This window comes from Rousettus aegyptiacus, unplaced genomic scaffold, assembly GCF_014176215.1.
Source record: "Rousettus aegyptiacus isolate mRouAeg1 unplaced genomic scaffold, mRouAeg1.p scaffold_m13_p_16, whole genome shotgun sequence".
NCBI lineage: Eukaryota > Metazoa > Chordata > Mammalia > Chiroptera > Pteropodidae > Rousettus > Rousettus aegyptiacus.
The window spans coordinates 41,262,535-41,285,108 of record NW_023416291.1 but is presented as its reverse complement, the minus strand read 5'-3'; the positions used below and the strand labels follow the sequence as shown (position 1 = coordinate 41,285,108).

Below are 22,574 nucleotides of genomic sequence, written 5' to 3'. Positions count from 1 at the left end.
GACAACACTTGCCTGAACATTCAAAACTCCCTTTGAACAGGTGAATGACGATGCACACAGACACGTGCTTATGTATATAGTTCCACATGAGTGTGTACATGCATGCAAGTAAACATATGCTGCAGAACTGCCTCACACATACACCATGTCTTTCTACCCAACACATCATCCACAAGCCCACGTGTACCTAAGCTCATACATACCAGCATGTCCCACATGCAGTCACACCCCATTCCCCAGCACATATGTGCAGACCCTTACCTGCATTCAGATACTGCACATGAGCACTTGTCCCTCCACACACGCATGCATACACACCCATGTATACACACCTGCCTGTCCTGATGGCACAAGCAAACACACACACAAGCACACATAAATGCAAGCTTACCTCCCTCCAATACATGACAGATCACCTTGTGCAGGCTTTGCCTCTGCCCTCCCATTACCACCCCTTACCCCCAATCCACTTGCTAGTTCTTAGCAGAGTCCCAAGACTGCGAATACAAAGTGCCACCTGGTTCTTTCATGCATGCGTTCATATATTTACTTAGCAAGCACTAACTGAGAACCTACTATATTCCAGACACTGTTCCTGGCTCTGGGGACCTAGCCCTACTCCTGGTCTCATGCTGGTGGGGTCAGAGTGGGAGGGACAGAGAAGGGCTGAGGGACCAAGAAGGAGGGCATCCAGGGTTCTTCCTCTGGGAAGCCTGCCCTGATCCTCCTACCGCATTCGCCTGGGTCTTAGAAGATGGGGTGGGGGGCTGAGAACAATGGAGACGGTGCTCTAGGTGGCAGGAACAACACGTGCAAAACTGTGGTTGTGGGGATTCAGTGCCAGACTTTTTTACGTGCCCATGGCATTTTGCCAGGCCGCTCAATGTTTTAAAGGCTTCATAAATATTTGATGAATGAATTTTGTGTACAAATTAGCAAATGTGTGTGAAGGTGAGTTTTCCTCACAACTAATAATAATATCAACAAGGAGCACCATTTATCCAGCATTCTACAAACAGTGTTGAGGACTTTCATGCTCATTGCCCTCTTTAATCCTTACAACAGCCCATTTTACAGATGAGGAAAGCTGAGGCACAGGAAGGTTCAACAACTTGTCTGGCTTCACAGAGTCAGAGGCGTAACAGCCTGCTGGGAGGAGGGAGTGATGGTTGAGCCTCCTGTCAGTCCCCAGGACCTGGGAGACATCCAAGTCCCTTCCATGGAGTGAGAATCTGTCCCGGGATTGCCTTCTTTCTTCATCCATTCAGTAAGCAAACATGTCATACCTCCTCATTCATTATGGCTGTTCTTCTGCCCCTCTCGCAAAACGCCTTCACAAATCCCTCTGCTCCTGGCTGCCTCGTTTCTGATACCACCCGGCCAGGAGGAATGTGCATCTAGGTCTTTGCTGTAATCACCCTCATAGGTTGCGCTTCAAAGTTGGCTTTGATTTATCTTCGGGATTGCAGTCTTAGCTGCTTCTATAACATGGACCTCACTTTCCTTCCACACACAATGGGCCTTCTTCTGTGAGTCCAGCAGATTTGGATTTGAATACCTAAATATATTACCTTTTGAGAAGTCCCATACCCTCTTTATTCCTCGGTGTGCCCATGTGTAGAATAGCGCCCGCTGCCCAGGTTTGCTGGAACTCTCCAATGAGATGAGGCACACAGAGCCATTGACGCAATGCTTATTCTGTGGAAAGGTTCAATAAGTGTGAGCCAAACACAGGAAAAATCAATGCTTGTGTTTTTATTAATGGGACCTAAAAGCTTTCTTGAAGGAGGTCTGTGGGTGTAGGACATTTCATGAGAGCTTACTTAGTTCTCAGGCTTAGGAAGACTCAGCAGTACACAAGTGGCCAACAAGGTGCCAAGTTCATTGGAGGTATGGCTCACATATGCCAGAATGTCTCACATGCAGTCGCACCCCACTGCCAAGCACGTTAGGGGCTGGATGGCGAGTTCAGCACCGCGGACAGCTCAGGGTACAGTGGGTTCCGCGCTGTGGACAACATGAGGATGGCCCAGCGAGTTCCCTGTCGTGGACAGCTCCTGCTGCAGCAGGGCCGGTCTCAGGGCAGGGCTACTTGGGGAAAGAAATGACATCATCCCATTCATTTGACACCATTTAATGAGCACCTGCTATATGCCAGGCCTAGTTCTAAGTAGTACCTGGTAAACAACACAGATAGAAATCCCTGTCAACGTTTTTGGTGTTTTATACCAGAGGCTCTGGCTTATTTCTTCCTTTGGAGAGTGGAGTCTTCTCTCCCCAATGCGAAGCCCATGGAGCCAGTGTCCTTATCACAAAGCACATGTCTGCCATCAACATCACATACGAAAGTACCAAACATCCCTCAATCTATTTCTGAATTCTCCAGGCTTCCCCACCCTTCCTTGTAGCGTCTTCTGATACCCAGTAAGCATATCCTGTAGGGGATCATTCAGAGGCTTCTCTTGAAGGGCTAGAATCCTCTACTCCCCACCCCACCCCCACCCCCAGGCCTGGCAGGTCATGAACCAGGTACCCCAAGACTGAAGTCCACCTCAATTAGAATCCAGGGTCGTTCAAGCTAGGGGCATACTTAGAACCCAACCAAATGCTAAAAATAGTAATGAGACTATTAATGATAATAATAATAGTAATAATAGTATAATAATGCTGATCCTAATAATGATAAAGAAGAAAGAGGAGAGGGAGGGAGAGGAGGGAATACAAAAGAACAAAGGGAAGGAGAAGGAAGGGAGATCAGCTAGCCCTACCTCGCCCCATTTCCGAGAGGACAAGGACTGGCAGCGCCTGTGGGAGTCCTGAAACCCTGCACCCACCTTCACAGATTCTGTTCTTACCAGCGTCTGCCTGTGCAACCACATTAATCAGTCAGCGCTGATGGGGTCTCCAGGGACCATGGAGGCTGCGTAGGCCGCTGACCAGGCCTGATGCGGTATCTCCCGCCAGCTAGCAGGTCAGAGGTGCCGGCAGTGGGTACCACCCCCCACCCGCCACTCCCAGCTGTCGCGTCGCCCACGCCCTCTGCGTCTACGCGTTATAAATAGCCTCGTGCGTGCGTGTGACCAGGAACTCGCGGAGAGGGGTGGCGCTTCCACCCTGGTGACCCCGATACCCCAGCGCGGGCGGGGGAAGGTGTCGGGTGGAGATGTGATGACGATGCTGGTGAAGGCGACAATGACTCGGGGACGTTTACTGAGAGGAAAGGTGGCGGGGATGGAAGGGAGAGACAAAGGGAGAGAGACTTGGTTCTTTCTCTTAGCCGGATCGGCCCTTCCCTGAGCCCCCTCCTTCCTCCAAGCCCTCTTCACCTCTGAGCCGCTTTCCTGATACCACCCACCCCTCGGAGTTCCTCTCCCTTCTAGGGTCCCCCTCCCCAACGACCAGCCTCCTCCAGCAATCGTAGCCCACTTCATTAGTTGGCTCCTCCCCCTACCCCATATCGACTTTAAGCTACCTTCCCCTTGATCCCTCCTCCCTACTGAGCCCCCTTTTCTGATCATGTATTCCTCTCTGAGCCCCCTCCCTTATGCCGAGTTCCCCCTCTTCCCTCTGAGTCCATGAGGAACATATATTGATCTTTTCATCCTGAACTCCCTGAAGGGGCCCAGGGGCCTGAGCCTGGCCTTGGCTGTCAGAGATGGACCCATCCAGTGGTTCCTCACTGCTCGTGAATCCCAACTGAGCCCATTACCCTCTGGCCCTCCGAGCCTTAGGGAGCCGGAAAGTAGGTAGATGAAGGGGATGAGAACAAGAGAGACAGAGACAGAGGGAGAAGGGAATGAAGGAGACAGAAAGGCAATGACAGAGGTAGAGAGAAACAGAATGGAAAGAGGAAGACGGGGAAAGACACCCCTCCCCCAAGCCACCCCCCCCCCCCCCCGCCGTTGGAGAGGATGGAGGGCAGATTTTGGACAACTGGCTTCCTCTTTGAGTCTTGTCCCCAATCTGTAAAAAGGGAATATAATGCCCGAGGCCAGGTCAGGCTAGACTCCAGTTAACCCTTGATCCTCCTAGGGCCTGGCACCTATCTCCTTGTTTCCTTCCTCCAGCTCTGCCTCTCCTCTATCCTGCCTGCCCTCCCTAGGGGGGATCTATGAGTCTCTTTCTCTCTCTGTCCGTCTCTGATTCTCATGACTTGTTATCTCCGCCCCTTCTACCTCCTTCCTTTTCCTTATTCTCCCCTATGTTGGTCCCTCTGTGTGTGTGCCTTTCTCAGCCACTGTGTCTCTCCCACCATTCTCCCTTCCTGACCTGCTCCTGCACCCCTTCCCTTCACAGAGTCATCAGGTTTGCAAGTTGAAGCTCCCTCAAGGAGGGAAGCCTGGAGCTCCTGGTGCACACAGTCCTAAGTGCCCCTGAGCTTCTCTCAGCCCCAGGGGTAAGGGCCTGGGTGAGTGAGCTCCTTGTGGGTTGGGCGTGGCTGAGGGTGTAAGAGAGGGCCAGTGGGATGGGGGCTGAGCAAGCATCCAAGAGGGGCCTTTGTAAGAGCAGTCGTGTGCCTCCAGTGGCAAGGTGAGGAAGACAGGACATGGCAACTGATTTCGGGTGTGGGGTAAAGAGACAGAGACAGAAAGACACACACACACACACACACACACAGAGAGAGAGAGAGAGAGAGAGAGAGAGAGAGAGAGAGAGAGAGCGCCAGATCTAGAAAAACAAGGAGAGACTGGGATGGAGTGAGACAGAGATGGAAGCCCAGAAAAGGGAGAAAGGGAGTTCACTTGCCCAGGGTCACAGAGTATGGTAAACTGAACCTGACTCCACTTGACTCCATGCTGTCATGCTCCCCTCTCCCAATGCCCAGCCAAGGGCTCCATCCTCACTCTACCTCTCAAACTCAAAACCAGATGGTTGGGTGTATATGACGCCCAACCATTTGCATTTAAAGCCTGGGTCTTTTGGAGGCATAGGAAGGCATTCATTCCTTTTCTGGCTCGGCAGCTCTGGGGAGCTCACTCAGTGCTTCTGGGTGTCGATCCCGCCCCAACACCCACCAGGAATAAACAGTATTTATTGACCAGTGTTTAGAACCACTCTACTTCTGCCCACCCTTCATACGAATTCTCTCTTTATTGGCTCCATTCATGTGCTTTTGCAAGATAAAAATTCAAGTGCTGGAACAGAGATACAAACCGTAGATGGGAGGCCATGGCGTTTGCCTAGAAAAAAGCCAAATTTGACTTTCAAAAGAGAAGAACCACAGTTTTGTTACTAGGAATTTGTCCTCCAACTTACTTGCACATACTCTTTAAGACATACAGAAAAACGTGAATGTTCTACATAGGACGTAGAATACTACCATTTGTGTAGGAAATAAAATAATACGTGTGTACCCATTACTGCTGACACTGGACTGCCTGGTAATGTTGATTGGACTTGGGAGGGAGAGTGAGGACTGGGTAAAGAGCCTTATTCTTGTATAATTTTTTGGTTAGTTTGGCTTTTATAAAATGTGCGTGTATTGCTTACTTAAAAATATTCATTTGAAAGGGAAAATGGAAAAATGTGGAAAGGAGAGGACTCAGTCTGGGAACAGGTTTTAGGTGGGGCGGAGAGTGAATGGTGGAGAAAGACCTTGGGGGCAGCTGCGGGGCACAAGAGATGTTAAAAGTGAAAGTTTAATATCCTGTGAGAAAAGCCAGTGAAGGATGAAATTGCTATGAATCACTTGGGACTGTGGGTTATGTGAAATCCGAAGAGACTGGACCACATGGGACCCTCACATATATTTAAAGTGGCACCTTTCACAGACGAGTGGGACAGGACAAGCTCTAACAATCTCTAGCCAGGACTAGGATGTCTCTATCTGGGATGTTTCGTTCCACCACCCCCTGTCATCTTTGAATATTGAACATTGAACACCAAACAGGAGAATGGGGTCAGTGGAGATTGTCTCTCCTCCCCCTACAGCCCTCTCCCCAACTGTCCTCCTTTCTCTGCAGCAATGCCAGAGGGCTTCTTGTGGGAGGCCTCTCCTACCACCTACCCAGCTCCTTCTTTTGAATCTTATTTAATTGAGGGTAAAGGCATAGCTGGAGGGGAGAAGCTTCAGGTGAGTTCGATAGGGATGGAGGAGGGGCAGGGACTGCTCCCAGGGTCCAGACTTCTTCAACCCCTAGGTCTAGCTCTGCTCATCTGTCTGATGGCTTCTTTCTCTCCCTCTCATCCCTGCCTCCCTCCTCTTCTTATTGCTCCTCCTCTATTTGTCTGTCTGTCTCTGACTTCACCTCTGTCTTTATCTTGTTGGCTTTTTATCCCCTGCTTGGTCTCTTCATTTGTCTCTTCTGCTCTCTGTCCTCGCCTCTGTCTTCTCTGTTTCTTTCTGTGTCTATCTTCTCTCTGTCTCTTTTGTCATGTCTCTATTTTGGTGTGTCTCTCTGTGTCTCTGTCTCTCTCCTCCCTTCCTCTCTCCCCATCTCCCTTCCCTATCTCTGTCTCTCTCCACAGTCAAAAAAGCCAAGTTTGATGGTGCCCAAGGTAAGTGGCCTCTATACCTGTCCTGTCCTGTGTTGTCTGTCCATTTCTAGGAGAGATCAGGGAAGGGTTCTGAGCTAGTGGTGGGGGATTTGGGTTCTGTGTCTGCTGAGCATCACAGAGAGTGTCTGACTTGGCCTGGGGTCCAAGCAGTCTCCCCAGCCATCCCCTGAAGACCTCAGTGGGGGGCGGGGCTCACCCTGAGCCAATGGCCCTTCTCAGGATCCTAAGAGATAAGGAGGAGACTCTTAGATCAGGCTCCAGGTGGAGAAAGTGAGGCTCAGAGAGGTGAGGGAGTTTTTACAGTCACTCTTGTTCCCCTGTCTGGGGCCTCAGTCTTCCCAGCTACAAACCAAGACTGTTGGATGTAGATTTTTTTTAGGGGACATAGTTACTTTCAAGCAGCAGGTTTAGGCATCCCAAAATTTCATGGCTCCCTGCACCAAGATCCTCCTTTGTGTTCTAAGAAACTGGGGGTTTAGGGAACCCTGGGAGCTGGCCTGAGGGTGGTTGGGATGCTGGGGGCTGACCTGGGGGTAGGGGGAATGCACAGAAGCAGTACAGGATGTTGGACCCGGAGGTGGTTCTAACCACACACAGCTCCTGGGGGATCATAGCAGGTAGTCTAGAGCTTGGGAAGTGGCATGGGGGGTACCTGAGTCCCTGTGCTGACCCCTACTCTCAACACCACAGAGAAATTCAACACATACGTGACTCTGAAGGTGCAGAATGTCAAGAGCACGACCATCGCCGTGCGGGGGAGCCAGCCCAGCTGGGAGCAGGATTTCATGTTGTGAGTCTGACTGGACCTGCACAGCCTCATGCTGGCACCTCACTGGTTCCACTGGGTAGAGCCAGACACCTGGGTGTCCTCTGGGGCTCCCCTCCCTCCTCCCTTGGACCCATGTCCATCTTTGCCTCCAAAGCACTTCCCGAATCGTCTCTTCCCTTTATCTCTGGGGCCAGCAGCCAAGTCCCTGCTGCCACCAGCCTCCGCCCTGGCCTCCTGCTGCAATCCGCCTCCTGCAATCTGTTCTCCAGGCAGCCAGAGGGATATTTTTAAAACTGCAAATCACATCCTGTCACTCTTCAAACTTGTTCCTGGTGTCAACCTCAGAACAAAACCTATACTCTGCCCCACAGCCCCCAAGGAAGCTTAGCCCCTGTGACCTCCTGCCGGTGTCTCCCTCCATCTCTCCCAGCTTACCTGCCTAGCCCCAGCCACCTCTGAGCGGTTCCTCCAACATGGCCAGCATGTTCCTGGCCCAGAACTTTTGCACTTGCTCTTCTCTCCCCCTTCCTGGCCCTGCCAGCTGGCTCCTTCTTATCCTTCCTATCTCAACTATGTCACTTCCTTAGGGAAGCCCTCCCTGACTACCATCCCCAAGTTATAATTGAAGAGTAATTTCTGGTCTTGCTACCAATTGTTATTTCAGTCATTTGTGTGAATTTTGGACACATTTCTGGCCCCAGCCCCTGGATTGTGAGCTCTAGGAAGATAGGGCCCGTTGGTCTCTGTCCCTGTTCTGCCCCCCATGCTAAGTACGGGGCCTGGCACACCTTAAGTGCTCAACAAATATTTGCCTAATCACTGAATAAATTCATGACCTGGACCCTCACCTTGACCGAGAGCCACACTCAGGACCTCATGTTACATCCCACCTGCTCTGAGGATGGGAATACGTGTAACGCTCTCTTCTAAGGCTTTGAGTAAATTGATTTGCCCACAACCCTGGAAGGGAGGATGCTACTATAATCCTCATTTTACAGATGAGGAAACTATATCTGGCAGAGCTGGGATTTGGACCCATTTGCACTTCTGTGCAGAGCCTGGCTGGGGCCTGTCAGTGGTGGAAGCCATGAGAGAACACAGTTGGGATCCAGGAGCAGAGGAGCGTCTGGGGAAGGGATTGAGGAACTGGCCCTACAATTCTAGGAAAGATGTAAGGGGAAGTCGCCAACTCCCCCAAAGCCAGCTGCTGAACGACCAGGTCACAGTCAACAGATACATTCGAGGAGAACATTCCTTAAGATAAACCTTTGGCAAATTGGTAAATTCAGTCAACTGGACATTTACCAAGATTTTCCTCCAACTCTGCCTATTTCCAGGGTGAGGCCTACATGGAAAGTGCTCTGGGGTAGGATCATTCATATACTCAAGGGCATCCTTATGTGATTTGATAGCGATGACGCCAGGAAGGACGGAGGTATCCAGAATGCCCTTATCCTGGGGTAACAGGGAGCCACAGAGGGTGTTAGGGCATCTTCCTTACTTTGCTAGAGTTCTCAGGGTCTGAGGGCTTAAGGAGGGGGCGGGGAAGTTGGTACAGGAGGTATGTGATGACTGTCCCACTCTTCCATCCCAGCTTGGAACTCTGGTTCTGCTGTGAGTCCCTAAGCATGTAACTTAGCCCTCTGGCCTCAGTTTCCTTTCTGTAAAACAAGAACTACTGTATTACCTCCCTGGCTAGGACTCACCCAGGCCTTGGTGTAAATACCAGTTGGCTGTGTGAGTAAACTGACTTTTCTGAGTCTCCATTCCCTCACTCCTGACCTTTCCTTCCCCCTCCCCTTTCTCCACAGTGAGATTAACCGCCTGGATTTGGGGCTGACAGTGGAAGTGTGGAACAAGGGTCTCATCTGGGACACAATGGTGGGCACCGTGTGGATCCCCCTGCGGACCATCCGCCAGTCCAATGAAGTGAGTGGTGGGATGAGGAGTGGGGAGGAATGCCTGGAAGGGGCCCAGAGGCCAGTGGCCTAAACAAGATGGACATTTCCTCCATCCGCTGACAATGTCCGTGTAGGCGTCTGGGGCTGCAGTGGCGGTTCCAAAGTCACCAGGGTCTAAACTCTTTATATCTTGATGCTCTGCCTTTCTTTCCATGTGCTTTTACCTTGTGCCTCAGTGTGGATGCTGGAGGGTCACCATTACATTTGCATTCCCAGTGAGGGAAGGAAGGTGGCAAGGGAGGGGGTTACCCTCCTTGTTAAGAGCCAAACTGGGAAGTTGCTCATGGAACTCCACTCATATCCCATTGGCCAGAACTTAGTTACGTTACCCCATCTAGCTGCAAGGGAGTCTTTGAAATGTAGTCTTAAGTTGCACGGCCCAGCTAAAAATGTATTCCTGTGGAAGAAGGGAAGGGATATTGTGGGCAATTAGCACTTTGTATAGGAGGAAAACTACACTAGCCCTGAAAGTACTAGACAATCACATTGGCCTCCTGGCTTTAAGTTTTTCCCCCTCCACTCCTTCCCCTCATGCTCAGCCCAGCAGCAACTTACTACCCTAGGACCCTTTCCATCCTTCCCTCCCTATCTTCCTTGCAAGGCCTTCTTGATGGCACCTGCCATATTGCCAACCTCACCTCCCTCCACACCCCAACCTCTACCCCTTAAATGGTCCCAAGGAGGCCTCTGAGCCTTCACATACACTAGTCTCTGGGTTTCAAGTGTCCCTTCCATCACCCTCTAAACTCAGCTCCCATGCCCTTTCCTCCAGGAAGCCCTCCCTATTTTCTCTCTGGATCCTTCAGCCCCCACCCCGCCTTCCTCTGGCCTTACCCTGACCTCGCAAGGCAGGAGGTGTCTGTGTCAGGCCCTGCCTCATGACTGTGGCCTTCTCAGGGGCCTCTTAGAGATCCTGAAATTGCCCAGCATGGGGTAGGCATAAAGGAGACACCGGGAAGGGTTTATTTTCTGATGAATGGTGAGGGAGGAAATGGTGCAATAATACAGGCAAATGTGTCCAAAAGGAAGCTTTGAGGATGACCCAAAATTTCCTCAGTGACACTGTCCTCCCCCAAGTACGAAGAAGGCCTGGTCACCTGGGGAAGCAATGACCCATGCAGGGGATCCTTCACCTCTGCCAGCCTCTCCCTAGAGCTGCAGAGAGCAAATTCCACAGATCATTCTCATTTGAGAGATAAAGAAAGTGAGGTTCAGAGTGGACTCCACTTGCTGAAGAGGGGGCCCCACTCTGAATGCGGAGGTCCTTCATTCACTTGGGAGAATCAGGGCTTTCATATGAAACCAGGGCTGCTTACCCCCTCTCAGGAATGAGAAGTGGCTCTGTAAGGCTAGGACTGCCTCTGCTGACCCCCCAGGGCCCTCTCGCTGGGTCCTTGTCTCTGGGTTCCCTGGACCCACCATGTTGCTCTGGACTGGGACCTTCTCTCTGAGTCTCAGTTCTCTCATCTGTAAAGTGGGAATGTGGCCCTTGCTCTTGGGGTAGGGGTGAGATGCAATGAGGGAGACATCTTATGAGAGTAGGGGGCCTGCGGGCTGACTTGGAGCAGATATCTGATCCACCCCACTTCACCTGTCACCCTGACCCCTATCATCCCCTCTTATACCCAGGAGGGTCCTGGAGAGTGGCTGACCCTGGACTCCCAAGTCATCATGGCAGACAGTGAAATCTGTGGCACCAAGGACCCCACCTTCCACCGCATCCTCCTTGACACCCGCTTCGAGCTGCCCTTAGGTGAGTGTGGGGGCACAGGACCCTCACCCAATCCCAGGAGAATGGCCAGGCCTGGGTGAGTCCAGATGACCCTTATTCTGAGGGCAAGTTTTCCCCTTCTAAGAGGAGAGAGTTTCCTGCGTTTCAGCGAGTCAGATGAAATGTGCACCTGCCATGTACAAAGCACTTTCTAGCTCTGCAGGTGCACAGGTCAACAGTGGGCAACAAACGCTTTTTGAGCCATGGAGCTTAGATCTGAACTGTCCTGGTTGGTCCTTGGTGAGGTCTTCATCTGTAGGAGTGAACTAGGGATAGGAGAGAGACAGAGTCAGAGAGATACAAAGAGAGAAATAGAGACACAGAGAGACATGTAGAGATAAACAAAGGCAGAGGCACGGAGAGGCCTCTCAACCTTTCCCAGAAGTTGCTCAGTTCTCCCATACCATCCTTCCAAGAATCCATGGCTCCGCTACCCTCATAACATTAGAGTGCATCTCTGCCATCCTCCATTTATTCTCAAGGCGTTGCTGGAGTGGGGAGGGATTAGGGCACCACCGCGTCCTCCCTTCCTCTCCCCCCACCCACTGGAGACCAGGCCTGTAGGCCTGCAGGACACACTGGACAGAGGCTGAGGGGCAGGCAGGGGCTTCCAGGCTCACAGCCAGTGCTCCCCTTCCAGACATTCCTGAGGAGGAGGCCCGCTACTGGGCAAAGAAGCTGGAACAGCTGAATGCCATGCGGGACCAAGATGAGGTGAGTGTTGGTGTGTGGAGGTCTCTTTTCTTCCTGTGTCTGTCTCTCTTGTCACTCCATATCCTCCACTCTGTCTTTGTTTCTTTCTTCATTTGTCTTTCCCTATGTTTGTGTCTCTAACCTTTTCTAATCTGACTAAATCAGCAACCCATGTGGTCCAGTCTCTAAGTGGTGATGTCAGCCAGGAAAATAGTCTACTAACAGTGTTAACACTTTTAACTGACTCAAGTTCTGCATTTGCCAAATACTGTCAAGGAGATACAGGTGCCCTGAAGCAGTTCTCATACCCCGTCCCTGCCCTCACCCCTCAGGTAGCCCTGCCTTAACCCCTGTACCTCTGTTCTTCTTTGCCGCCCCCTTCTTCTTGGCTCCCTTTCCCCACAGTGCAAAGACCCAATGTGGCCCAGAAGACAGTCTTTAGAAGATGAGGGCATGGAAGAAATCATGGGCAAGACTAGAACACTCTTGGGACGTGGTTCCATAGTGTAGCGGTTAGCACGTCTGCTTTACACGCAGGTCCTGGGTTCGTGCCCCAATGGAGTCACAGTCCATGATCTACGGCCCTATCACCCTGAACAAGCCTGATGTCTAATCTCAGAAGCTAAACAGGGTCGGGCCTGGTTAGTACTTGGATGGGAGACCACCTGGGAAGACCAGGTGCTCCAGGCATAAATAATAATAAGAAAAAGAAAATTTTTGAAAAGACTGGAACACTCTTTAGTGAGAGAGGTGGAGGGCAAAGGGGCCATGTACACGTCAGTAATCTTTGTCCAAACCTCATCTCTCATCTTTATTCAACTCCTGCCTCAGTTCTTTCTGTCTTTGTCTCTCTCTCTCTCTCTCTCTCTCTCTCTCTCTCTCTCTCTCTCTCTCTCGATCTCTCTCGATCTCTCTCTCTCTCCCTCCTTCCCTCACCTGTATCTTTTTTTTTTTAATATATCTGTTTCTCACTGTCTCTGTGTGTATCTCTCTCCCTCTTTCTTTCTCTGTGAACATCTATATCCTTCTCCAGAGGGAGAGGATGTGGGAGGTAGAGAGGAGTCAGAGTGGAACACAACAGAGGACTATCCTGGTCCCCTGGCTTCTGCCTTCCCTGTGACAAACCTCTTCTTCCTTCCCCTCAGTATTCATTCCAAGATGAACAAGACAAGCCTCTCCCTGTCCCCAGCAACCAGTGTTGTAAGTACCTTTCAATTCCTCTTGGCATCCCTCCCCCATCCCACAGCTGTTGTGTGTCACAGGTCAGCTCCCCTCCAGAGTTACAGGTCCTAAGAGTGGACAGTCTCCATGCACAGTGTACTGGAAAGAAGAGATCTTTGAGTCCTGCTTTGTTCTGTGGCCACAGGCCTGCTAGCGTCCCTCTGCGATCCTCACAGTCAGTCTCTTTGGAATGGGGCATCTGACAGCCCTTCACTCCGAGGGGACCCAGGACATCTAAAAGCTTAAAACAAACAAACAAACCCGTTTTACAGACTTTTTAATTCCATAATCAAATTCTGGATGAGGACCTATAATACTCAACAAACTTTCATGGGGCCAACACAGACCCCCGAGCAGCCCACAGTCAGAGGCTGCAGACAGACACTGGCCAGCGGTCCTGCCAACACACAGGCGCACGTACAATGGACAAAAGCTGTTTCATTTGCCCATTTTCTTAGATGAATAAACTGAGGCCCAGGAGGAGAAGCAACTTGCCCAAGGTCACACACCTGGCAGCAGAGCCAGGATTTGAACCCAGGTCTGAGGGACTCTTTCCCCTGCACTGCATCTATTAATGCTGATGATGACCCTGTTCCTCTTCCTGCTGCCCCTCCCTAAAAGCTGGAATTTTCAAGATCGTTTATGTCTTTGACCCTTGGACACTCAGCTGTACCCAGACCAGGTCTCCATGGGCCAAGGAGATGTCTCTCTCCTAAAAGTTCCCCAAGTCCTCTGGAGTGGGGAAGAAGCGACAAATCATAGAGTTCCAGAGCAGAATCCACACCGATTACACTCGCCCCCACCCCGCCCTTCAACCTTTTTCTCCTGTTCCATCTGCTTCCTTATCCCCCTTTGCTCCTCTCTCATAGTCTCTCCTGTACCCATTGTCCACCCCTCCCCCATATGCCCAGGATGGTGATGATGGAGCACAGTGGGGAGAGGGGCGGTTAGGGGACCTCGTTCTGCTCTGACTTGGGGTGTGATACTGAGAAAGTCCCTTGACTTCCCTGCCTTCAGGGGCGGGGAGTCATCTCTGCCCGGAAGGAATTGCAAGTGCCTTCCCCCTTGAATGGGGTCACTAAGGATTGCATTGGGGGCAGGGCCACGCAGGGCAGAGGCAGGAGCAGATGACAGAGCGCTTGGGTAGCTGAACCAAAGTGAAGGGTGGGTTCGATCTGGGAATGAAGACCCGCTACCCAGCACTTACCTCCAAGTCCTCTTGGGAATGTTTCTTCACCCCCCATTTCATGCAGGAAGCAGCTGAGGGTAAGAGGAGTCAGGATTCTGGTCCAAGGTGTTTTTCCAAAATGCCAGGTTTGGGGGCTGATGGAAGGAGATGTGGTTCTCTCCTTGGCCCTGACACTCAGAGCCTGTGTGACGTTAGGCTGCTCGCCCCACCTCTCTGAGCCCTGTTTCTTCACATGTACAATGAGCAGAATGATAAAAACCCAATTTAGTTTTAAATTTTATGGCTTTCAGTTCAATATTTCTTTCTCTATGCATGAGAGAAGGGAGGGAAGGAGTGGGGAGTACTGACCCCACACTTCAGAGCTGGAAAACCCTGGCCCCAGATGCTCCTCTTTGTAACTTCCTGGCTGAGCCTGTGACCTCCTCGAAAAACGGGAGTATTCTGCCTTCCTCCCAAAGCACTGAGTGAAGGATTTACAAATGTCAGTGATTAAAGTGATGCTTGGGGAAGATACTCAGGGTAGAAGGGGATCAGGGTCCTGGGTGGGAGAAGGAGATGGGAAGAATGAGGAGGATGGGGAGCCCCCCTCCTTAAGCCCCATACCCGCTCCCTTTTATTATCTCTGCCCCTTCTCTTTGTAGGCAACTGGAATTATTTTGGCTGGGGTGAGCAGCAGAGTAAGTACTCAGCTTGATGTTCTGGGAGGCCATGGGGAGGTGGGTGCCTTGGCAACTCTGAGGCCCCTGCCCCACCGTGCAGGGAAGCGGGGAGCATGTGGCTGGCACATTGGGGTCAGAGGACCGACTGGCAAGACCCCTTCCATGTACCCCTGCCCCCTGACCATTAACATCTGTCTTGGGGATCCTGCTCTGTCTGGCGGGGAATGGGCACTGCCATTGGAGTGGGAGGATTCAGCTGGGAAGAATGGGCATTTAGATGGGAGACCTGCCTGTCTCCACCTGGGCACTGTGATCCCCTGTCCCCCCTACTCCCCATGTATGACCTCATCTCCTCTCCTGTGACTCCTTCCTCTTTTTGTCTCCCCATCTTCCTCCTCCACCTGGAAATGGACCCCAATGTCACTCAGAGGGTGGTGGATGGAGAAGGAAGAGGGCCTCAGAAAGGGCAGTGGGCAGAGATGCCCAGGAAGATATCACTCCAGAGACCTCAGCTCCAAGGCCCTCTCATACACATCTTCCTCTAGTTTGCCCCCTGGGGAAGGAAAACAAGCCATCCCCCCAATTTGGATGCCAATTTTTCTCCCTAAGGAAGAGCTCCCTTACCCTCACATCTTGCCTCTTCCAGAGAAATCCAGCCCTTTAGTTTGAGTATGAATCTGTGTGCTTCTCACTCCACCACCTGGTGGACAAGCTCCCTTCTCCCTCCGGGATCAGGGAGGGAAACTGTGTACATCTACTTTTGATCCAAAACAATTTGTTAAAACAAGTCGGTCAGAAATAAATTTGGCCAGAATACACGTTAGGCAGACAAGAAGACAGTAACAACCAGTTTGCCACAAATAATACCATCAAAAACAAAGATGTTTTTGGTTAAAACCAATTTGTCTAAAGCAGATAATTGGGTGAAGAACAAAGATCATTGGACCAAAAGCAGACCCTTTTGTCGAAACACAGGTGTCTGAATGTGACTCAGCTGGAGGCAACAATTTGGTCAAAAACGATTTGGTAAAAAGCAGTCTGGGCAAAAACAAAAAGAATCTAGTGGAAAGCGATTTGCTCCTCAAAAACAGACAATTTGTCAGAAAAAAAACAATAATTGGGTTAACGTGGACACAGCCTCATGAGATTTAGTTGGAAACATCTTGTCTTGGTCAGGCATAGTTTGGTAGAAAGATTGCCAATTTGACCAAAGACTCAGATAATTGGATAGAAAACCAGTCAGTTGAGTGGGGAGAAGCTGGCAATTGATGTTGACAAATTGTCCAGAGATTTGAGGGAACTTGTCCAGGTTTCAGATCCCTCCCTTCTGCCTGACACCCACAAATGTAAGTCGTGGAAATTTGCCTCTGCCTCTCTCTGTGATAACAGCAATGCTGACGGCATCCAGCACGTGACAGGGTTGTCGTATACGACAGGGACAGGATCAAAAGCTTGTAGGTCACACTGGCCCAAGCAAGATGAAAAATCGAGAAACCAGTTACCTTGGTAGGGCCAGCTTTGCTAGCTGAAAATGAATTTAAGGTTTTCCTAAAGGCAAAACAGCTTAGGGAATGAATTAAATAGCATTCTGCATAAAGTATAAAATTCATTTTTTAACAGTTTACCTCATTGATAAAATGGGCTTATTTGTAGAATTTATAGAAACAAACACAATTAGCTGGAAAAGAATTAGAAAGTTAAAATAATAAAGCAAGAAAAATGATAAACATCTGGAAAATGAGCAAAAATACTTAAAGGCACAAAAAAGTACAAGTCACCTTTTTGGTGTTTAAAATCACCAGTAAATTGATGCCCATAGGTCACCCAGTCAGTGGGTTATTTATTTTTTTCCAGATCTTTTGTTTCCAAACCAAGCGTTGATTTCTAAATAAATAGCCTCTCTCATCCCACCACAATCTAACATCCCTCAGTGCTGTTTCCTTCTTACAACAGAAATCAAACCATACTAAAACATCCTTCAATTCTTATTAAACACCTGAAGTTTGGCAAACCATTCAGTTCCACTTTAGCAATAAATTCTGGGTGTGTGGTGGTCTGGTCAGCCTAAGGACCCAATCCTTTTTGAGGGAGGTGGCACCTTGTCAGAGCCCCTTTTTGGTTCCTGCGCATATGAGTTCAGATCTTCGGCCTCCGTTCTCAGATAACAAGAAATCTCTGACCGTTAATGGGCATTTTTTCCCCACCTTGTCCTCCTGATCTCTCGCTCCACTTTTTTGAGTGTTTGCATGATTCCCGTCATAGGAAGCCCACTGACCGATAGAAAAACTCATCTGGTTTTCAGAGAGCCTGGACTTTGGCAAAGTCCATTCTCACATTTGAGCTGAAGGACATCCTCCAATTTGCCACTGTCCTCCTGTCATTGTAAGACTTATCCTGGACCCAGACTCTAGGTCCACTTTGACCCACATAAGGCAAAGCAGGGTTTTCACCTCCCTTATTCTAAAACCTGTGCCTCTATTAACATGACCCAATATCCTTCATTCATTCTGGTAAAGATTGCTCTTCTTGGGTTAGCAGCCAGTTAAGACCCCTGAAGTATGAGATACTGCTTTGGCCCCCATTGTATTTTCTCTCTCTATCTCTCCCTCCCCTTCTTACCCTCTCCCCTCACCTCCTCGCTTTTCCAGATGATGACCCTGACAGTGCAGTGGATGATCGTGACAGTGACTACCGCAGCGAGACAAGCAATAGCATCCCACCACCCTATTACACTACATCCCAGCCCAATGCTTCGGTCCACCAGTATTCTGTCCGTCCACCACCCTTAGGTTCCCGAGAATCCTACAGTGACTCCATGCACAGTTATGAGGAGTTCTCTGAGCCACGGGCCCTCAGGTAGTCACTGTGTGACTGTGTGTGTGTGTGTGTGTGTGTGTGTGTGTGTGTGTGTCCCTGTCTCCTGGTATGAAGAGAAGAGTAGGGAATTAGACGGAGCTGAGGGTGTAGGTAAGTGGATCTAGAAAAGAAGCATTTGTGCTTTTTTGTAAACAGTAGAACCCTTGCTTTGCCCCAAAATTTGCAAGAAAACTCCACAAAGTTGATAAAAGGGGTTCTGCTTTGGCTGAAGAATGTCTGAAGGCCCCTGAAAGGTCCCCCTGAAATATGGGGTCTCTTTGTGCTTCCTTTAAAAGTACTGGTCTCCATGTACTCTCTAAGTGGGCAGAGGAGGGAGTGGGTAGAGGAAGAGATGACTATTAGTGGGGGGTGTGAGGCATGGTGACATCGGAAAGATCCCAGTGAGGAGCTAGCTTGTGGTCCCAAGGAGGTCCTGCCCCTCCCTTCTGGTGGCCTCTGACCTATGTTCCTGACCCACAGCCATGGGCACAGTGACTTCAGAGCTGCCCCGGCTCTGTCCAGCTGCCATCGCCACTCTAGGCTGTCCCTAGACCTTCCCAGTGGGTGGGTCCCCTCGTGGGCCACACCACTATCGGCGCAGTGTGCTTGCTGGTTCTTGAGCCTGGGAGGCTGGACCTCATTCCTGCCGCCCTCCTCACTGACCTGATCACCGCAGCCTTGGTTTCCAAACAGAACAACAAACATGATATTAAACAGACTGAATATTTGTAGAGCACTTGGATAGACTGAAAACACTCCCATCCTTGCCGAAAGGTCTGTTGGACAGCATGCACCGTACAGAGTTTCGGTAAAACATAATTTGAAGATCTTCATAAGCTTTCTACTCAATCTTTAGTATCGATTAGTATAATTTTTTTTGCAGATATTTGAGTGAATTACTTTTATTTTAAATTTTTCTACATTTAATATATACCATAGAAAGTTTGGATAGTTGACAGGTGGAGCATTTTGAAAGGAACTTTTTAAAAGACTGAGCATTTAGTCTAGACTCTATTTTTTTAGCTCCAAGGAAATTAAATTACATACTCAAGATCAAACATACAGTGGCAGAGGTGGGATGAGAACCGAGCAAGGAATGGCATTCCTGGCAGAGGGCACAGCAAGCCCAAAGGGCTGGGGGTGGGCACGAGTTTAGGGTGTTGGAGGAACAGCAAGGAGGCCGATGTGGCCAGAGAGGGGAAAAGAGGTGAGAACAGAGGGAAATGAGGGTCGGGAGATTGGACAGTTTGGGCCACACAGGGTTGTGGGGCATTACATGGGATTTATTTCAAGTGCTCTAGTAAGCCTGGTAGCGTTTGAAACAGAGGAGGTATGTGATTGGGTTCATGATTCGAAGAAGCCCCTCTGTGGCATCCATGAGAAGCAGGGGCTGTCAGGGACAGGAGTGGTAGTTGGGGCAGCATCTGGTGGTGATGGCGGAGCCTGCAGGGCCTAGGGTGGAGCCCAGGGTGCGGAGAAGTGGAGCAAAAGCTTGCGAGGTGGAGCTGAGGGGACTCATGGCAGGGTTAGCTGTGAGAGGAGGTTGAGGCAAGACGTGGAGGCAGGAAGGCCTCAGTTCCTGGCGAATGGAGGAGCTCGGCTGTAGGAGGACCAGGTTGAGGTAGGGGGACATTGAGAGCCAGGTGCGACCATGTTCAAGTTTCAGAAGCCCTAGGTATCCAAGGGAACTGTGGCAAGGACACTGTGATTCCGGGTCCCCAGAACATGGGCGGAGCATTTGCAGCCCCACAAGGCATAGACAGGAGTGGCACACAGTAGGTCGTCAGTGATCACTGCTACCATTGATCTGGTTTATTACCTGCCCACCCAGACCAGAAATGCCACGAGAGTGGGATTTTTGTCTCTTTTGTTCACGGCTGTGTTTCGCTGACACATACAGCAGGGCCCGGTGCACAGTAGGTGCTCAAGCAATGCTGAGTGAATGCCTGCGTGGTGGACCTGTGTGATGGACCCGTGTGAGTGTGGCTGGGCGGGCGGCGGCTCTGTGCCCAGCCCCTGAGCCCTACCTGTCCCCGCAGCCCCACAGGCAGCAGCCACTATGCTTCCTCAGGGGAGCTGAGCCAGGGAAGCTCTCAGCTGAGCGAGGACTTCGACCCAGACGAGCAGAGCCTGCAGGGCTCCGAGATGGAGGATGAGCGGGACCGGGACTCCTACCACTCCTGCCACAGCTCCGTCAGCTACCACAAGGACTCGCCGCGCTGGGACCAGGACGAGGACGAGCTGGATGAGGAGCTGGACGAGGAGCTGGATGAAGACCTGGAGGACTTCCTGGAAGAGGAAGAGGAGCTGCCTGAGGATGAGGAGGAACTGGAGGAGGAGGAGGAGGTGCCCGATGACATCCGTGGTTATGCAGAGCACCACGAGGCAGCTGTGGCTGAGCCCAAGGACTTCAAGCGTGTCAGTCTCCCGCCAGCAGCCCCCGAGAAAGAGGACAAGGCCCCAGCAATGCCCACGGAGGCCTCCGATGTGGCCAAGGTGGCCCCTGAGCCAGCCACCAAGGAGGTGCCTGCACTTGAGCGAGCACCTGAGACTGAGCCCCCCAAGGCTGAGGAGAGGTAATGGGAAGCAGCCAAAGGGCTGTCACAAGGTCACTGTGGTCAGTGGTGCCATGATGGAGTGAGCCTGGACCTGGGAAATGGGGGAGAGGAAGTTGTCAGAGGGCCATGGGTTTATTGAAGGGGTAAGGATATGTCTAGGAGGACAAAGGGGGTTCAGTGGGTCGGAGTGGTCCAAGGGGCTCATGAAGGAGTATTAGGGGTTGTGAGGGGCCAGCCTTTTTCCAGGTTACAAATGCATTGGAAGGATCCTGGGCGAAAAGGATTACCAAGGGTCAGAGGGGCCAGGAGGGTTGAAAAGGAAGCCAGGGGACCCAAAGGTGTCAGGAATGTAATGGGCATGTGGAAAGAGAGCAGGAGCACTGAGACTAATCATTGGGAGACACAGGTGGGTCATAGTGTCTCTAAAGGGATAGGCATCACTCAGAGGGTAAAGGATGAAAGAAGAACTGTCAATGGAGACTCAGGGTACACCTTGCTTCAGTTTCAGGCTGCAAGAAGATGAAGAAGGCCAGGAGGGTCAGGACTCCATGTCTAGGGCCAAGGCCAATTGGCTTAGAGCCTTCAACAAAGTGCGGCTGCAGCTTCAGGAGGTAAGTGAGAGCCCTAGTCAGCTCACACCCATGCCCAATGCCCCCCTCCCAACCCCAGACTGGCCCCAGACTGGCTATGCCCACTTCCCCATTCCTCCCATGCCCCACCACCCTGGTCCCGTGCCCACCCACAGCATCCCATGCTATGCCCCATGGACAGCTTGACCATGCCCACTTGCCCACCCCATCCGCCATGCCATGCCTCTATACATCCTATTTCTTCCATGGCTCTGCTCATACCAACCTGGCCCCGCCCTTGTCTGCCCTTGCCCTGGCTCCACCATTCCTGGCCTCACTCACACCGGCCTGCCCTATCTCCCCACCAAAGCCCAGTCCAGCCTCATCTACACCAGCCTGGGATTTCTTGGCAGGAAAAGAGGAGAGGCGAGCTGGAACCTGGAGCTAGGTCATGGCTACAGCCATGGCAGAGGGAAGGATAAAGGTTGGGGACGGGGGTAGAGATAAAGGTTAAGACAGTAGTCAGAGATCAGATGTCGGAGTTAGAATTGGTGTTAGGGAAAGAGGTTGGTGTTTGGGATCATATTGAGTGTCAGTGTCGGGGTTGGAGAAAGGTCTGAGGTCAGGTCAATATCAGAGAAGGAATCTGGTGAAAGATACAATTAGCATCAGAGCCAGAGTGTTGACTGTTCAGATGGGCAGCAGGATTGGAACCATTCACTTATTCCTTCAGCCATTCAGCCCACTCTAGCCTGGAGATAGAGTAATGTTATTATCCAGGGGGAATTTCCAAGTTGGTGGCAAGAGGAGATCCTGATCACACTCCCAAAGTCTTCATCCAATATCAGAGCCACAGAAATTTCAAGTCAAATTTTTTATCAGTTTTAAAACAGAATTTTATTTTTTGACTAAATAATATTTTCACGTAGTTCTAAATTTAAAAGGTAGAAAAGATCGTGCGATGAAAAGTCTATCGAATAACCTTCACTATATCAGCAAATAAAGAGGAAAAAAGTAGCTACCCTTGTAATGGAACTAGTGACATGACAAGAAAAATAAATGTGGGCAGGCTCTCTGAGTTTCATAGATGGGTCATAAAACAAATCCAAGGCAATGAGGAAAAGTCCTTGTAGGAAGTGACACTTAAAGTATTCAAAGTACTTTAATATTATTTCAGAAGAGCGTGCTGGACCCTCCCCAGCTCCCTTCCAACCATGCTACTCTCTAGTTGCATGGCAGATGAAGAGTATTGACCTTATTCTGAGACCTGAATGAAAAGTGGAGGCTGGTTGGATGCAGAAGGTGGGAGGGCATAGAAACAGGTGCACAGCTCAGGCAAAGGCCCTGTCGCACAAGAGCAAACGAGCAGGTGAGGCTGCAGTGAGTTTAAGAAATGACAGAATCTTATGAGTGTTTGAGCTAGCCTCTGTGAATCCCAGGAAACTATAGATGCATGAGCTCTTGTTGGAATGATGCTAACACATCCCCAGGTTTGACAGATGAGGAGATCAACATCCACCGAGGTTGGAGGCGGAGAGGACATCCTCTCTCCTCAGATAGACAGACTGAGGCCCAGAGAAAGCCATTGAGCTCCCTAAGGACACACAGTGAGGACTATGACCCAGGGTTCCTGACTCCTGGCCCAAAGGGGAGACAGAAGTGGGTGTGGAGCCTGCCTTGCCCTGGGAAGGGGCAGCCACACTGACCACATCTGTCTGTCTGTCCTACAGGCCAGGGGAGAAGGAGAAATGTCCAAATCCCTGTGGTTCAAAGGCGGGTAAGTAATGGAGGAAGTTTTGAACCCAGAGCCCAAAGCTGGTTTGCACCACA

At 50.7% G+C, this 22,574-nt stretch overlaps 1 protein-coding gene and 1 pseudogene across 11 annotated transcripts in view; both read left to right on the top strand.

Annotated features, from left to right (window-relative positions):
- Positions 1 to 22,574, top strand: part of UNC13A (unc-13 homolog A) — a 58,441-nt gene that overhangs the window by 2,801 nt on the left and 33,066 nt on the right. For 5 of the 11 annotated variants that reach the window (XM_036233914.1, XM_016157751.2, XM_016157754.2 and 2 more), the window contains exons 2-12: positions 6,469 to 6,498; positions 7,189 to 7,288; positions 9,079 to 9,196; positions 10,858 to 10,981; positions 11,640 to 11,713; positions 12,838 to 12,892; positions 14,744 to 14,779; positions 17,410 to 17,617; positions 19,657 to 20,193; positions 20,678 to 20,786; positions 22,475 to 22,521. In XM_036233914.1, coding sequence (XP_036089807.1) covers positions 6,469 to 6,498; positions 7,189 to 7,288; positions 9,079 to 9,196; positions 10,858 to 10,981; positions 11,640 to 11,713; positions 12,838 to 12,892; positions 14,744 to 14,779; positions 17,410 to 17,617; positions 19,657 to 20,193; positions 20,678 to 20,786; positions 22,475 to 22,521 — 1,438 coding nt within the window. Of the gene's footprint in view, positions 1 to 1,065; positions 1,268 to 4,234; positions 4,409 to 5,985; positions 6,074 to 6,468; positions 6,499 to 7,188; positions 7,289 to 9,078; positions 9,197 to 10,857; positions 10,982 to 11,639; positions 11,714 to 12,837; positions 12,893 to 14,743; positions 14,780 to 17,409; positions 17,618 to 19,656; positions 20,194 to 20,677; positions 20,787 to 22,474; positions 22,522 to 22,574 lie in introns of those variants that run through there. The other 6 variants (XM_016157756.2, XM_016157757.2, XM_016157755.2 and 3 more) reach the window with 6 other exon arrangements.
- Positions 12,267 to 12,382, top strand: LOC118612762 (annotated as a pseudogene).